The sequence below is a fragment of the Ziziphus jujuba genome, chromosome 1 (assembly GCF_031755915.1).
Source record: "Ziziphus jujuba cultivar Dongzao chromosome 1, ASM3175591v1".
Classification (NCBI taxonomy): Eukaryota; Viridiplantae; Streptophyta; class Magnoliopsida; order Rosales; family Rhamnaceae; genus Ziziphus; species Ziziphus jujuba.
In genome coordinates this window covers 8,163,375-8,181,638 of record NC_083379.1, presented here as the reverse complement: position 1 = coordinate 8,181,638, position 18,264 = coordinate 8,163,375, and the positions used below count along the sequence as shown (strand labels likewise).

The 18,264-nt window shown below is 29.5% G+C and overlaps 1 protein-coding gene across 1 annotated transcript; it reads right to left on the bottom strand.

Annotated features, from left to right (window-relative positions):
• Positions 1-8,185: 8,185 nt before the first annotated feature.
• LOC107415681 (EG45-like domain containing protein) lies at positions 8,186-9,244 on the bottom strand. The gene is made up of 3 exons (XM_016024053.4): positions 9,004-9,244; positions 8,604-8,874; positions 8,186-8,478 (listed from the first exon to the last, which is right to left on the bottom strand). The coding sequence occupies exons 1-3, from the start codon at positions 9,116-9,118 to the stop codon at positions 8,472-8,474; spliced, it is 393 nt and encodes a 130-aa protein (XP_015879539.2). The 5' UTR covers positions 9,119-9,244; the 3' UTR covers positions 8,186-8,471.
• Between the last annotated feature and the right edge of the window lie 9,020 nt (positions 9,245-18,264).

The window sequence follows — 18,264 nt, the reverse complement described above, 5'->3', positions numbered from 1 at the left end:
GCCTCCATATGGAATTGAGTCACATTCTCTCTTTAGATCAATGGCGAGCCAAAAAAAAAAAAAAAAATGAAAAAAGACGATCTGGGTTCATAGACAACTTATTTTTCGAAAAGAAAATATTTTTTGAATGAAAAACGAGACATAGAATGGCGGCAGTTTGTGAATTGGGATTAAAGTTGATTCATAAAATATGAAAAAAAAAAAAAAACAAAAAGAAAAAATTTATGAATAAAGCTCTCAATTTGCATATTGTTCCTAAGCAATCAGAGTTTTTAGTGTGCACTGTTCAGTGCTGTGCCTATATATAATATACATATATATATATATATATATATATATATGCAGAGAAATTATTCAATGTACAATGTGCACCAGCAAATAAAATGCTGCCAAATATCAATAATAAAATAGAAATTAATAGCCTAATCAGCCATATTAACACCATTTTTGTTCCCGATAAAATAAAAATAAGAACATCTCCAATGATTATTTTTATTGGAATCTATGTGGCATTAATTTTGGAAAATGTTTATGCTTATATGACATTCTTTCTATTAATAGATAATATTTTAGGCAATTTTTCTCCAGGGTTCTGTTTAAAATGTTGTTAAATACTAATGTGTAATTTTTTATTTTAAAATTATATCTAATTAAAAAAATCAAAAACTCATGCAGGAGTTTTTTTTTTTTTTTTTTTTTTTTTCTTTTAACAAAACTTTCAGAAGTAGACAGTATCTTTCACAGTTTCTGTAATATACGGATAATATATATTTATATATATTTTTAAAAAAAGGTTTTATAACTATTTATTTTTTTAAAAAGAAAAAAAAAATAGACTTTTTATCCTAATAGGATTGGTTATAAGTATATTTCAATTTTATTAGTAAATTGAAAAAAGACAAAAAAAATGTATTTGCTTTATATTTTTGGTTTATAAAAAGGAAGAAAAAAATACGTTTATTTTACTTTTACGTTGTTTTCAACTTTGCACCGCTAGGATTTCGGGTAAGTCTTCTTCTTCTTCTTTTGTTCTAACCCTAAAAGCTATTAGAGTTAACATTAAGGGCGTCAGATCTTAATTTAGGGTTTTGGTATCCATTTAAGATTGTTAGGGATCTAGTATCTTTGGAGATTTCGATTTCTGAACAAGTTTTGGGGCATAGAAAGGAAGATTTTGAAACTTTGAAGTTTTCTCAAGGTTGGTTTTCTAATCTCTTTTATGTTACATGAGATTGTTTGAGATATTTGTGGGGTTATGGTAGCATTGATTAAGGCTAATTTGAAGTATTATTGTTAAAATCCTAATCTGGAATTTATATGAGGATCTGTACAGAGTGAATGTTTGAATTTATTTAAAATATTTAAGGGTTTATTTTGGAACTAAAATTTATATTTATTAAAATATATATGTTTATGAATCTGTAGAAATTTATTTGGGTTGATTTGGATCTGTTTTCGATTTATTATGAAAATTTTGAATTTACGCATTCTATCTGGTTTTTCTATGCGGCTGCAGTATGGTTCGTAAGTAAAAATTTCAAAACAGATCCAAAAGAAATTAATTTTATCTGAAAATTTGTATACTTTATCCTCTGTATGTCTAATATTACCATAAAAAAAATTCATCTTCAAATTCCTTATATTTATTCCGTGGTGATTTTCTAAATTACCTATATCCAGCTGGCTGAATTTATTTTCAGGTATGTTTAGTAAAGAATAAAATTTGATTTAAAATAGTTTTCGATCTTTATTTGACCTAATAATTTTTTTTATAGAATCACTACTATATATAGTTAAAAAATGTAAAATATTACTGATTTTGGAAATATATTTTATTTTTAATGAATTTTGGTATAGACTGGTTTTCCTGTGAAATGCTGATTTTTAGTTTTTGTTAAATAGTTACTAAATTTTATTTGTCCATGTTTTAGACCTTTGTTGGGATTTTAAAATTTTATATGACTATATATAAGTGTCTAGTCTTAATCTGTAAAATTTCAATTGAATACCAAATTTCATGAAAGATAAACAATTTGAACATTAAATTAAGATTTCTGAAAATCTAATAACTTCATTATTTCTTTGTTAATCTTTCGATGAGTTTTGGATAGTTTTTCATTATTATTTTATGAAATTATTTTAATCACAGTTACTTATGCATGTGTACAGTATCCTCATAACTTTTCAGACTTAGATGATATTGTTTGAATAAGGAATTATTTTCTTGTTGAGAGACTGTTTATGAATTAATAGGTTTTATTCAGATTTTGGTGATTTAATCTTGTTGTAAGTTTATGGTTTTAAAATTCGAGGCTTAGGCTATGATGATCTTATGGCATCAACTTTTATTCATTTAGTTGGAATTTAAGAGCTTGATTATGGGATTTATACGTAAGATAATTATGGTATATGATGGTTTTGTTTTATACTGATGAGAGACAATTGGTATTACTCATAGGTTGTTAATCTTTTGTGGACTTTGCTGATCAAGGTAAGTTACTGGACTTTTTAAAACTAAAATCATAACAAATATATACTTATGTTATTGATTTATTATGTTTTTCTACAAGCTTATATTTTATGAAATATATATGTATTGAGCAAAGAAATTATTGGATTATTGATATATGTGTTTTTGCTCTGGTTGTTGGTATTTAGTAGGCAGTTATGGATATGTTATGATATATTTTCGGATGTTAGGATGAATCATGTAAGGGTTTTTACGTCTTTATCAGAATATTTTTGCTTCCCATTTCGGGCAATTAGCAATAATTTTTCTGTGGACTTTCGGAAATCTATTACCTTCGGGTTTAGACATATTGTTTCATGTGGGAGGAATTACTGATGATTATAGTAGGGGTATGGCTCATACATTCTGGTATGAGTGTTTGTTTTTAAAATTTATGTTTCCCCACTTGTGACATACCTCATACACGAGTTTCGGATTTCGGATTTCGGATTACCGATGGATAATATTATATTATGGAAAGTCCTACTAAATACTTAACAATTAGAGTTTATATGAAAATTATATTTATGTTGTTAAAGATTCTTTTCGTATATTTATTTGTATGATTTCAAATATTTTCTTATTTTGTATTTATGAAAAATCCAGTAGCTTGCTGAGTTTTATACTTATTAATTATTGTTATGGTTTCAGGTATACCATAGTTTCAAGGTAGCTGGATTTGGCATATGATAATGGTGTTTAATTTTTATTTTTATATTAGTTAGCTTGAAAGACTTTTGGATGTCAGAGTTGTTTTTTTATTTTATTTTATTTTTTTGTTCTTTTTCTTTGGAGATATATTAGATATTATTTTATAAGTGATGTTTGGAGAGTCTTTTTATGTTACGCACTATAAGTTGTATTATGTTTTAAGTATGACTTTTGTCACATCCTAAGTATATAGATTTGGGGTTTGATAGTTTCTATTTCTTTTGTTACCACATCAGCTTGATATAACTAATGCACAGAACTATTGGAGAAGATTTTTTTTTTAAAATCTTATCTATTTATCTGATGTGGCAAACGATTTTTAAATAAAACCATTGGAGATGTTTTAAAAAAAAGTTGTCATCTCATTTCTAGATCCAAAGGGGCAAGCTTTTCAGAGAAGGAAATATTGGCTACGTTTGGATATATTTTTTTGGCAAAGATGGAAATGACAAAGCTTGATTGGTTGCCAAGATCTCTAATCTTAGGCAAGGATAGAAGTGGAGGACTCTGAAATTGGCCACTAGGCATTCTTCTTTTTCGCTTTCCCTGATCTGTGGCTTTTGCTTTTGAGTGGTTCTCCAACTGGACCATCTTTATTTTCACTTTCTAATTTCTGTTCTAAATATTAACTTCTATAGAAATTGGATGCGAGCTTCTACATCGTGTAACTTATTATCTTCAAATTTATCATAAAAAATATAATCAAAAGCTTGAATCTGATTAAAATATATATATATATATATGTTTTTTTAGTTTCCATCATTCTCGAATTTGATTCTCCTAACATAAGGCACATGATAAGAGATCAGGTCCTTCATCGTCATTTGCTCACCGGTTGCTAGATTTTCACCTTCTTCGTAATGCCAAACAACCTTTCTCTTGGAGTTTGGAAGGAAGAAACAATGTTTTTTTTTTTTTTTTAATCAATGGATTAGAAACGGTGTCAGTCTTGACTAATTAGACTATTAATTTATATTTTTATTCTTGACATTTGGCAGCATTTGATTTGTTATGTGCACCAAATCATAATCCAGCCTGGTGCACATTGTGCACTCAATAATTTCTCATATATGCAATATTTTGTTGTTTGTCACTAAAAATTTCAAATTAAGAGTGCTACTGTTCAATATGCAAAACTAAATGGTTGTATAAAACGAATTTTCTTTTAAGTGACGTTTTCTTTTCCTTTTACAAGGGGCTTAGTTGAGTTTGGGGCTTCAGCTTCACTTCAGGTCTCCGGGTCACACATTGGGTCGGACCACATAAATAATGGGTTTTGAACATACGAGGACCAAATAAATTGAATCCAAACAGGAAAAATTTTCTTTTTGGTCCTCCAAAGATATAAATAAATATATATATATATATATATATTAGAATTACAATATATTTTATACTAAAAGGGGAGAAATTTTAAATAAAAAATGGGTTTTTGAATGTACAAGAACCAAATAAATTGAAAAGAAATTTTTTTTGCAATTTCAAAGAAACTTTATACCGTTCTATATAATATAAATTTACTAAAAACCCTTAGCCCTCTTTATTTCTTTATTATTATTATTTATTTGAGTTCTGCAAACATGTTCTCTCTCTAACTCCAGTCAACTTCTCTTGGTGTCCTCTCCATCTCCAGCAATTGTTAATTTCTTATTTCTCTTTAATAGCAAATTTGAACTATTTCTCATTCCCCAATTTTTTCTTGGCAACAAAGCATATAAAATCTCACACAATCCTCTTTCCTAATACATTATAATTTTTGGTTGATGGAGATAGATGTCGGATTTGGCTTATGAGGATGATGAGGCAAATAGTAATTTGTCTGGTGAGATCCCTCCTGAGCTTGGGAGGCTTTAAAAGCTTGAAAATTTCAACAAAGAAATTAAGAAAACTCTAAGAAATTAGAAAAGCAAAAGAAAAAAAATGAAGGATATTTTGATAAAATTCTATAAAGAGAACCGTATTAAGTTTATTTAATACTGCATACTATTTGGAATTTTTTTTTTTCTTTGGCCTTCAAACAAGTTTTTTTTTTTTTTTTTTTTTTTTTTTTTTTTTTTTTTGGTGTTAGGATTAAATATAATTGAAACTAAAAAGAAAGGGATTTTACCTGGATTTGATCGAATATGGCACCTAAAGGTTTTCGATAATTTTATGATTGAGCCAACGATTACAAATACAGTCCTCCGTAGATTTAGAAGTTGGTTCTCATAGGTGCTAATTAAATACTAACATCCATATCTCTTACTTTTAAAACAATATAAAAGTTAAAATGTGGGAAAATCATGAGTGGAATTGGTCGAATAATGTACAATAGATCATTTTTATCCTTTTGTTTTTTTGGTGATTTTGAACTTCGTAGTTTCTAATAAATCATTAAAATTGAATTTCTTTAACGAATATAAAAATTTGGAATTATACAGATTTTTCAAATTTCCTCAAATGTTAAAATTTCTTCAAATCTTTCTTTTTCGAATCATTTTCATGCATTTTGTTTTTGGAGATTAAGGACTCTAAAAATTCAAATAAAGTATAAAAATTCAAATAAAGTATTAAAAATGGTTTTCTTAAATAAATATAATAATTTGAATTCCTGAAATTAACTTTTATATAGGTTTTTAGAATTTTGCAAAATGTTTGAAATCTTTATATATCTAAATCATTTTTGTCCTTTTTTTTTTTTTTGTGATTTTGAACTTCATAGTAGTATTCAAATTGGATTTCTTTAACAGATATAAGAATTTGTAATCTTGAAATTTATTTTTAAATGTTTAAAATTTCATGAAATCTTTATTCTAAATCATTTTTATCTAATTTATTTTTATGACTTTCAACTCCATAGTTTCTAATAAAGTATTCAAATTGGTCTTCTTAAACAAATATAGCCATTTGGAATCTTGAAATTAACTTTTATAAAAGGTTTTTAAAATTTTCTCAAATATTCAAAAGTTCTTCAAATCTTTCTGTTAGATCATTTTTGTAGACTTTTGTGGAGACTGAAAACTACAAAATTTCAAATAAAGTAGTATAAATGATTCATTTAAACAAATATAACAATCTGAACTTTTGAAATCAACTTTTTATAGATTTTTAGAATTTTGCCAAATGTTTCAAATTTCATCAAACCTTTATTCTAGATCATTTTTATCCAATTTTTTTTTTCTTTTGTTAATTTTGAACTCGATAGTTTCTAATAAAGTTTTCAAATTGGTTTTCTTGAACAAATATAAGAATTTGGAATCTTGGAATTAACTTTTATAAAAGTTTTCCAAAATTTTTCAAATGTTTAAAATTTTTCTAAATATCTCTTGTAGATCATTTTTATACATTTGTGTGGAAATTAAGAGTTCCAAAGATTCAAATAAACCATTAAAAATGGTTTTCTTGAACAAATATAATAATTTAAACTCTTGAAATTAACTTTTATATATATTTTTAGAATTTTCTCAAATGTTTAAAATTTCATGAAATTTTTATCCAATTTTTTTTGGTGATTTTGAACTCCATAGTTTCAAGTAAAGTTTTCAAATTGGTTTTCTTAAACAAATATAATAACTTTTATAAAGGTTTTTCAAATTTTCCCAAATGTTTAAAACTTCTCCAAGTATTTTTTTCATATCATTTTTGTGCATTTTTGTGGACATTAATAATTCCAAATTTTCAAATAAAGTAATAAAAATGATTTGTTGAACAAATATAATAATTTGAACTCTTGAAATTAACTTTTATATTGGTTTTTAAAATTTTCCCAAACGTTTAAAATTTCATCACATCTTTATTTTAAATTATTTTTATCTAATTTTTTTGGTGATTATTAATTTCATAATTTTCAATAAAGTATTTAAGTTGGTTTTCTTAAAAAAATATAAGAATTTGGATTCTAGAAATTAACTTTTATATAAGTTTTCAAAAATTTCTCCAAATGTTTTCAAAATTATTTTTACCAATTTTTTTTTTTGGAATTTTGAATTCCATTGTTTGAAATAATGTATCCAACTTCCATTTCTTGAATAAATACAAGGATTTAAACTCTTAAGATTAACTTTTATAAAGTTCTCCAAAACTTCGCCAAATGTTTAATATTTGTCCAAATTTTTCTTCTAAATTATTTTTTTACATTTTATGGAGATTAAGAACTTTAAAGTTTCAAACAAACTATTAAAAATAGTTTTCTTGAACAAATATAATAATTTGAACTTTTGAAATTGACTTTTATATAAGTTTTTAAATATACCCAAATGTTTAAAATTTCGTCAAATTTTTATCTAAATCATTTTTATTATTTTATTTTTAGTTTGTGATTTTAAACTTCATAATTTCAAATAAAGTATTCAGATTGGTTTGTTGAACAAATATAAAAGTTTGGACTCTTTAAATTAATTTTTATAAAGGTTTTCCAAAACTTTGCCAAATGTTTAAGATTTGTCCAAAATTTTCTACTAAATTATTTTTTTTTTACATTTTTGTGGAGATTAAGAACTTCAAAGTTTCAAACAAACTATTAAAAATGGTTTTCTTGAATACATATAATAATTTGAACTCCTGAAATTGACTTTTATATAGGTTTTTAAATATCCCCAAACATTTAAAATTTAGTCAAATCTTTATATAAATTATTTTATTTTATTTTTTATTTTTTGTGATTTTGAACTTCATAGTTTCAAATAAAATATTCAAATTGGTTTTGTTGAACAAATATAAAAATTCAGACTCTTTAAATTAATTTTTATAAAATGAAAATTAAATCTTTTAATGATAACTTATTAAATTGTCATGTTACGTAAATTAAGTTATCTATCGTAATGTAATATTTTGTCCCATTATTTTGTTAATATTATGTGATATATGGAAAAATAAGATTTTTTTTATATATTAATTAATATAACGATGTTTATAGTAGAAGTTACTAAGAAATTTCTTCGATCCAAGAATTTGAACTGAAATATGTACTAGCTAAAGGTTGATGGATTGAAAAGAAAGGATTTCCTTTATTGTAAATAAAGACACTTGGAGACAAGTATGTTGACTATTGTCATCGGCTCGACAGCTCGAGTATCATTTTTAGGAAATTATAATTAAAATACACGCCAAAAAGTAGAAGATTTTAACAACGCATTTTCGGTAAGAGATAAAAGCTGAACTGATAGAAATTGATTATTATGTAAGCTTTGGATAACCTGCTTAAGTTAAATAACGTAAATAAGAGTTGCAAGTTCCATGAAGCTCACACCATTACATCAAGGCCAGGGGAACTTCAAATTCTGCATATCATAATTAACACAAAAACAACTTATATGAATATTTATATAGTATAATTAAATACGCACAAAATATAAATATAATATAGTAAATTGTAAATGGATATATAATTTTTTTTTTTTCTTACCGATCATATTCAACCCGAATTTTACCAGCTTCAAGTGAAGCAATTTTAGAGAAAGCCACATCAGAAAGATTAATGGTTCCATTACAGGACTGGCAGTAATCAACGATTTTAACGTCGACGGAAGTGCCATCCTTACAAGGGTGTGGTGCAGTATTCGCACCCCCTATGCATTTAACGCGGTACCTTGTACAAGCTTTTCTTGCATTCCATATTTGATCACTCGCTCCTGCAATTAACACCCCGTTGTCTTGTTGTCCAAAGCATGCTGAGGCTGCAAATTATGCGATTTTGTGCTATCGAAAACACATATAATTAAGAGGAAAAACAGTAGGATACATAAACACACACACACACACACACACACACACAATTATATACATATATCTATATATGCACTTACGGGTATAAGGTTGTTTGTAGAAAGTAGCAGTCCCCTGTTCGGCTAATGCAGCTGAGGCAAGGCACATTAGCATGCCCACAACCACTATCATTTGGTTCCACATTTTGATTCCCATGTAGTCCTAGCTATTTCTTAATTTAATGGATGTTAACAAAAGTTGAAGTTTTGCTCTATTTTATAGAGGTCTAATTGGTGGGCTTGGAAATTTGGTAATGTCTTTGCGAGACTTATTCCTAGCTATTGTAACATTTTTCTCTGTCTTAATAATTAAGGGAGCAAGGGTGGTTGAGTTTCTTTGAAAGTCAGGTGTGGAAAAATATATAACGATTCTTTTATTTTTTATTTTATGGTGTGGACTGGAAGTAAAAAGATACTGAATTATATCTTCTCTGTCAAGTTGTAGGTAGGGGTGGGCATGGATTGGATTGGTTCGGTTTTGGACCGAAATATAATCCAATCCATACATATCGGTTTTTCTAATTTACAATCCAAACCAAACCATTGAAGCATTAAATCCAAACCAAACCAAACCATTTATGATCGGTTTGGTTTGGATTGGTTGATCGGTTTGAAACTTACTAATTTATAAATATATAATACAAATAAAAAAATTTTAAATATAAAATATAAATAATAAATTATAATTATCCAAATATAAAATACAATTAGAATAATAAAACATAGTCTTCAATGAAAAATAATAAAATGTAGCAAATGATACACATCATGCACTTATTAAATAGCAAACATTAATGTCATCATCTCACTCCTATAAAATCAAATTAAAATTGCAAATAATGTAAAATAATATATTCGTCAAAATTCATTCCCTCAAGAATCAATGCATAATTCTTTTTTTTTTTTTTAACCTTAAAACTTTGGTAAATCATAAATCAATCAACGTTGACAGGTTCACTAATTTTAGTTGATTCTATAAGCTCTACAAAGATCAAAACAATAAAATTAGCAATAAATTATATTTAAACATTTATATATATATATATATATGTAAGTAACAATCGGATACAATATATGTATATATATATATATGATGAGGATGTAAAAAAATATATATATATATATATATATATATTATGGTGATGGTGATGGATTGGTAGTGGATGGCAATAAAGGTAAATGTTTAGTTTAGGATTATAACTTACAATTTAATTTGGGATATGGGGATGTAAAAGGAAAAAAATATATATATATATATATATATTAAAAATCAATATATAAAAATGGGAAAAAAAATTAAAAATTAATATATAAAAATGAAAAAAATATTCTAAAATTAACATATAAAATGAAAAAAATAAAAAATATATAATTTTTTAGTTATATAATATATTATTTGGATTGGATTGAATTGGATTGGATTTATATTTCTAATACATAACCAATCCAATCCATACAGTTTATAATATTTTGAACCCAATCCAATCCAATTGATGTAAAAATCCAATCCAAACCGTTAAAAATGGATTGGATTGGACGGGTTGAAACACCCTTAGTTGTAGGTATATGTGTGAATTAGATATATCAAAATATTTGAGTTATATTAAGTTTTATGTCTATATTAATTAAGGTCCAATGATGCATGCGTTATCTCTTAAAACATGTATAATAATGAATTAAACGTATAATCACTTCAAAAAACAAATTAATTCTTGATAATGAATAGATCAAGACTTGTTTGGTAAAATCACACTGATCCAAGACTTATATTTTTGGTAAAGTCTTCGCTTATTTGAAGACCAAGATCAACATTTATGTTGCAGGATTCCAACGTCTTTACCTGAGTAAAGCCGGCCCCAGAGGAGAAGCTAGGGGACCAAAGACCAAGACTTTGCATGGGTCAAGTCATTTTTTCACACCTTTTTTTTTTTATTTATTTAAAAAAAAGGTCATATTTTCACACTTATTTGTAAATTACATGACGTCATTCACTACAATTTTTTATTTTTCTATTTTAGAGGTACCTTTTCTGTTTGAAAAGAAAAAAAAAATAATAAATGAAAACAGAGAAGAAATTTGGGGAGAAATGACAAGAAACATCAATTTGGAAAGGATGATAGGAGCAGGACTTCATTTTGGTCATGCTACTAGGAAATGGCACTTTCGGTGTTTACTATGGAAAGATTTATTGATAATCTTAAGTGGTTAATTGAGAAAAAAAAAAAAAAAAAAAAAGCGACAGTGAGACTTAGACATTAAGAAGTATGAATTTGATATCTCCGACATGGAGTGCTGAACTAATAATGAAGCAAAAACGAAAAAGAAAAGTATTTAATTAATATATCAGATGAATTTAAAGCCTTGAAGTTATAATCTTGTGATCCATTTTTCTTGTCTATAACATTAGAGACCGCTCTGTACGTATGAATTCCCTGGAGCCAAGATCATCGATATCCTAATCACACTTTGTTGGAGAAATTAATTTCTGGTACTCAAATTTATAATTACAATATTGGACGAAAGGCAAATGCAACCTCAAACAAAATGTGTTAGATCTTATCTTTAGCATTTCCTATAGACTCCGAGGCCCGTAGATACATAATCAACCACAAAACCAAATTAGTATGATTGAAATTAATTATTCTTCTCATATATTTCAAAGTAAACCAAATAAATTGAAGATTCCAACGCAAAAATTATTAATTGACTCTATATTTTCAGCTAGCTAGCCTTACGATAATCGATTTTGATTCTTCCAGCATAAGGAAATGCAATTTCGGTAAAAGTATCTCGAGAAAGGTTGATAGTTGATGTACATCTTGGACAATAATCCACGATTTCAACCAAAAATTTGCATCAATATTAGTGCAAGGATGTGGTGCTAGATTTGTGGCACCAATGCATTTGACTTTATATTTTGTTTTACATGCTTTCCTATTATTTCATAGATAAGGGCCTGCAGCAGCAAGCAGGGGCTATCAAATCACAAAGCGCCCAAACATATGTATAAGTAGCAGATAATATAGAAGTAATTAGAATTAGCTACAAAAAAGAATCATTAAGCTAGCCTACAGAATGAATTCGAATCTTCACATTTCAGAAACAAACATACTCATGAAGAGGGAGATAATATATATATATATATATATATATATCATGAAGAGGGAGAAAATTTGCAAATTAATGATAACACAATTGCTTATGAGTAGGTGGTTAGCCTTTGTATATAGATAAGAGTGTGTATATATATATATATATATTCATCGAAAAAAAATTATATAAAAATGTGTATATTTATATATATTTAAGTCTTAATATACCCACGAATATAAAGTGGATTATAGAAGGTAGCGGTTCCTTCAATGGCATAGTCAAGCATGGTAAAACATGTGGCCACGCCCACGATCATTGAAATCCTTATATTCAATCCCATTTGCAGCTTGATGACATTGTAAAAGATGTTCATATTCATGGTGTGGAGATGGTGCTCCACCACTCTTCTTACATAGAGGATAGGATTGGGATTAAACTGGACTATTTTAAATTTAACTAAATTTTATTAGATGGTACTTAAAATATTCCAGTTCTCCCATATTTCAAACGGCCCATAACAGAATAATTCCTCTAACACAATGGACTGTGTCATTAGTAACTCATAACACTAATGAAAAGGCAAATCAGCCATAACAGGAAAATTCCTCTACTGCCAATTTGGGTTTAGACATGTAAGAATTCCAAATGGATCAAAAGAGATCAGATCAGACCTATATGTGCCCGGAGTAGCAGTAAAGCTTGAGTGTGAGAGCAAGTGTTAAAGAAAAAATGTAAATGCAACAAATTTTAAAAAAAGGATAATTAATTCGCCTTCCTTGAAACGGAGATATCTATTTGGTTTTGGAAACCAGAATATCTTTCAAAAAACCTTTCTAGTCAAAAGACAAAAGAGAAAATTTAAAAAAGAGCAAAATACAAAGTTTTTATTTCTTGTAATTTATATGAAATAATTTAAAGTCTGTATATTTAGTAAAATTCATATGTATTTCATAATTATTACTCATACTTCCATAATTCTATATGTATGTTTATTAAATTGGAACAACGTTTTTTTTTTTTTTGGGAATTAATTTGTATTAATATCCTTTCTCCGCCAAACCATAAGAAATAGGGACCTCCCTAATCTAAACTAAGCAAACTAAAAACAAACAAAAATCACCCCTGTAAACTTTGTATTTGTCATCTATGCCTCCTCAAGTCCATAAAAAAGTGCACTTATCCTCCTAAGCTTTGTAGAAATTCAAATCTATATTCGGGATTGCCTCTACACATAGGACAGTAGTAAAAATTTTTAGTAGATGACAAATAAAATTTCGAGGAATAAATTCAAATCGCTGTAAAATGCAGGAGCATATCCCCTAAACTTTGTAGAAATTCGCATATATATTCCCAAACATAGTATTGCCACTATAAATAGGACAGTAGCTATGAAGTTTTTAATAGATGACATATACAAAATTCAGAGGATAAATTGCAAATCGTCTCAAAATTCAAGACTCAGCAGCATAGGTGCCCCCCCCCCCCCCCCCCCCCCCCCCAAAAAAAAAAAAAAAATTTCATTGCTCACAAATTAATAATAAAGAAGAAATTGAATTACCGATAATGTCTCCGATTAAGAAATGTTGTGCTGAAGCCCATTGATCGTAGTTGACGCCTAGAGTCCATCCGGTAGAGTTACCCACATTGTATTCTATACCAGAGCAAACACCGAAAAGAATCACCAACACCCAAAAAACCAGTGCACCATTAGCCAAAGCCATGTCTGAGAAAGAGTTATCGACACCAAGAAATTAAGGCTTGCTTTATATACATATATATATATATATATATATATATATATGTGTGTGTATGTATGTATGCAAGTAATGAAGCACATATCCAGTCAACCATCAATCATGACAGCAACAAAAAGGAAACAGAGGAAGTCAACCATTCTAGCTAGCTATTAAGGTTACATATGGCAATATATATTCTGGAAACACCTTTCACGAGACTGCATGTTTATAGCTCCCTTTATTGTTTTATACCGTTGCTTTATTTCTTTCCTTTACAAAGATTGACCTTTTGTATAAAGACTTGGTTGAACATCTTGTTAAGTCAAGAAAGAGTGAATAAGAATTTTCTTCACTTCATTGCTTTCTTTTTCAAAATCATTATGGTATCGGAGCCTTCCTCCATTGTTTTTGAAATGAGCTGCCATGATGAACCAAAGCTTACAATCCAATCCTTCCATCAATGTGCTAGCCTTATTTCTATCAAACTTAACCACTCTAATTTTTCATTGTGAAGATCACAGGTTTTGCCCTTGATTAGAAGTCTTGGAATAGCCCATCATCTCACACATGGGAAACCAGCAGCAGAAATCTTGGAATAAGATGGCGTGAACAAGGAAAATCTACAATATGAGATATGGATAAACCATGATGGTTTACTTGTAACGTGGCTTCTTAGAATAATGATTCTGGAGACACTTACTATGATCAATGGAGAAGACACAGCGAAACAAATTTGGACAAGTCTAGAGGAGCAATTGCTCCCTAACACCATTGAAAAGGAAGCACTATTAAGAGACTCTCTTTTTGCCTTGAAGAAAGGCTCTCTCTCTACTGATGAATATGTGCAAAAATTTAAAAGAATCTGTGATAGTCTTGCTGCCATCAACAAACCAATCTCAGAAATTGAAAAAGTTTTTCAATTTGCTCGTGGATTGGGTGTCAAATATCAAAATTTTCGAATTGCAATGCTCTCTAAACCACCATATCCCTCACTTAATCAGTTTGTTCTATCCTTACAGAACCATGATCAAATATTTGCTGCACAAAATGAGGAAGAAAAGAAAGAGATTGATCATAACCAAGCCTTTTTTGGGCAAAGAGGACGAGGATTTCCTCCCGCTGGACTGTCTGAGAACTCCAATCCTCATCCACACAAAGGCACACAGGGACATGGAAGCTCTAATAACAACTGGCAGAACCCACAAGTTAACAGGCAAGGCTTTTTTAGAGGAAATTCAGGATAGGTACGATGTCAAATTTGTGGACTAAACAATCATACCACACTCAAATGTTTTCATAGATTTGACTATGCCTACCAAGAAGAAAACATACCTGAAGCTTTTGCTGCCTTCACCATTCAAGATCGTAAGGATCCAACCTTCTATGCCAACTTCGGAGCAACAACACATATGACCAATGATGTTGGTAAGCTAGTCTCTGCACATTCTTATCATGGTGATGATACTGTCTATGTTGGTAATGGAACAAAACTGCCTATCTCACACACAGGAGATGCACTCTTAAAAGCATATGATGGTAATCTAAAATTAAAAGATGTGGTTGTTGTTCCTAAGCTAAAGAAAAATCTTTTATCAGTTAGTCGATTAACACATGATAATGCTTGCATTTTTGAATTTGATGCTAATGGCTTTGTGATAAAGGACCAAAACGAAAAGATTCTAGCGAGAGGGAGTAAACAAGGATAGCTATATGCCCTTGAAGAAGCACAAGTGGAGGCCCTTGCTGCTATCAAAACACATACAGACGCTCCATCAAATCTTTGGCACCAAAGATTGGGACATCCTCATTCAAAACTTTTACAAGTCCTTAAAAAAAATAATGTCATTGGCATCTCTAAATGGCTTAATAAAAATTTAGTTTGTACTAGTTGCCAATTAAGCAAACGGTACAAACGACCATTCTTTGATTCTAATAAAATTTGTCAATTTCCTTTAGAAAAAAAATTCATTGTGATTTATGGGGCCTGCTCCTATTTCTTCTGTACAGAATTTTTGTTATTATGTTATTTTTATTGATGATTGCACTCGTTACACTTGGCTATATCCTCTTAAGTATAAATCAGATTTTTATGAATGTTTTTTAAAATTTCAAAAATTGGTAGAATACCAATTTGATCGAAAAATTAAAATTTTTCAAAGTGATGGAGGAAGGGAATTTACAAATTCTATTTTCACTAACCATCTTGCTCAATGTGGAATAGTTCATCAATTATCATGTCCAGGTACACTGGAGCAAAATGGGATCGCTGAAAGAAAGCATCGTCATATTGTAGAAATCGGCCTCATTATGATTTTCCATGCAAATTTACCTCTTAAATTTTGGGTTGATGCTTTTCTTACAGCAACCTTTTTAATTAATAGATTACCTTCTTCATCACTTCACATGAAGACTCCTTTTCTTAAATTATATAAAAAGCACCCAAATTATAATGGTTTAAAAGTCTTGGGCTGCAAGTGTTTTCCTTACCTGAGATATCAAAACCAAAATAAGTTTTTAAAGAAAACATTTCCATGTGTGTTCTTGGGATACAGTTCCAAGCACAAAGGTTATAGGTGTATTGACCCCACCACTAATAGAGTTTACATCTCTCGCCATGTAGTTTTTGATGAAAATATTTTTCCTTATTCTACTAACTCTGCTCCAAGTAATAATGTGCAGGAACTTGTTGTCACTACCTTTCCTGATCAAGATGAGTGGTACATCAAATCAAATACCTCTTTCTCTCCATCAAGTAGCTCAATTATATCTCACAAGGAGACCTCATATAATGGTCCTATTGGTGCCTCACAACCAAAGTCCTTTACTTGCTATCCTGAACAAATCAATCCTCCTAACATTCCCACTACTATAAGTGATGATGTCATCACCACTTCATCTAAGGAGCAACCCCTTGAGTCAAGCCACGAAGATGCCACTATAGACAATGATAATCTTCAAGAAACAGCACTTCATAACCAGCTACTGTGTACATCTAGATCCTCACACAATCGGCGACCTCCTACTTATTTGAGTGACTATGTCTGCTAACATATTTCTCCCTCCAATACTGCTCTTGTCATGACACAAGACTACCCCACTCAAGAACCCAAAACCTTGAAAATAGCACTTAAATTTCCTCTTTGGAAATCTACAATGGAAGAAGAATTATTAGCTCTTCATCAAAACCATACTTGGAGTCTTGTTCCACGTCCTCAACATACAAATATGGTTGGATCAAAATGGGTATACCAAATTAAATATAAAGAAGACGGCTCTATTGATCGCTACAAGGCACGCCTTGTAGCAAAAGGTTTTACTCAAGTTCCTGGCCTTGATTATGAAGAAACTTTTAGCCCCATGATAAAGCCGACTACCATACGACTTATTCTTTCCTTTGCTGTAATATCTAATTGGTCTATTAGACAATTGGATATCCAGAATGCATTTCTTCATGGTTTTCTTAAAGAAAGAGTCTATATGGAGCAACCACCAGGTTTTATCAATCCAAAAGTTCCAGACCATGTTTGTTTATTACATAAGTCTCTTTATGGTTTAAAACAAGCACCACGTGCTTGGTTTGATAGATTATCTCAATACTTAATTACTCTTGGTTTTTTGTGCAGCAAAGCCGATCCATTTTTATTTATTTATAAGCAACACAACAATATTATTTTACTTCTTGTTTATGTTGATGATGTGCTTCTTACAGGAAGTAGTTCAAGACTTATCCAATGTCTCATTAACAAACTAAGCATTGAGTTCGCATTAAAAAATCTTGGTCCTCTCCATTACTTTCTAAGAATTAAGGTCAAGTACTTTTCTGGTGATATCTTTCTTTGCCAACAAAAATACACTTGGGGTCTTCTCTCTCGAACACAAATGATGCACTCATCTCCTCTGTCCACAACTATAAGCTGTCAAACAGCCTGCATTAGCCGATGATCACACTCTAGTCAATGAAAAGGATTTTCATAATATCGTCGGGGCTCTCCAATACCTCACTTTCACTAGGCCGGATATTACTCACGCTATCAACAAAGTATGCCAGCATCTTCACCAGCCAACTCTTGCTCACTTTCGTGCTGTCAAACGCATACTTCGCTACCTCAAAGGCACAGTTACATATGGCCTTCGTATTATCTCCCAAAGTGCTTTAACTCTCAATGGTTTCTGTGATGCTGATTGGGCTGGATGTTCTCTCACTCGACGAAGTACAACAGGGTTTTGCATTTATCTTGGCTCAAATTTTGTATCATGGTCTTCAAAAAAACAACCCACGGTTGCTCGCTCAAGTGCCGAAGCTGATATCGTGCTCTTGCCTCAATTGCAGCTGAATTAACTTGGATTAGTTATTTGCTTTGTGATATTGGTGCCACCTTATTTGCATCCCTCTCAACTATTTAGTGACAATATAAGTGCTCTCCACATGACTAAAAACCCCATTTTCCATGCTCGAATGAAACATATCAAGATT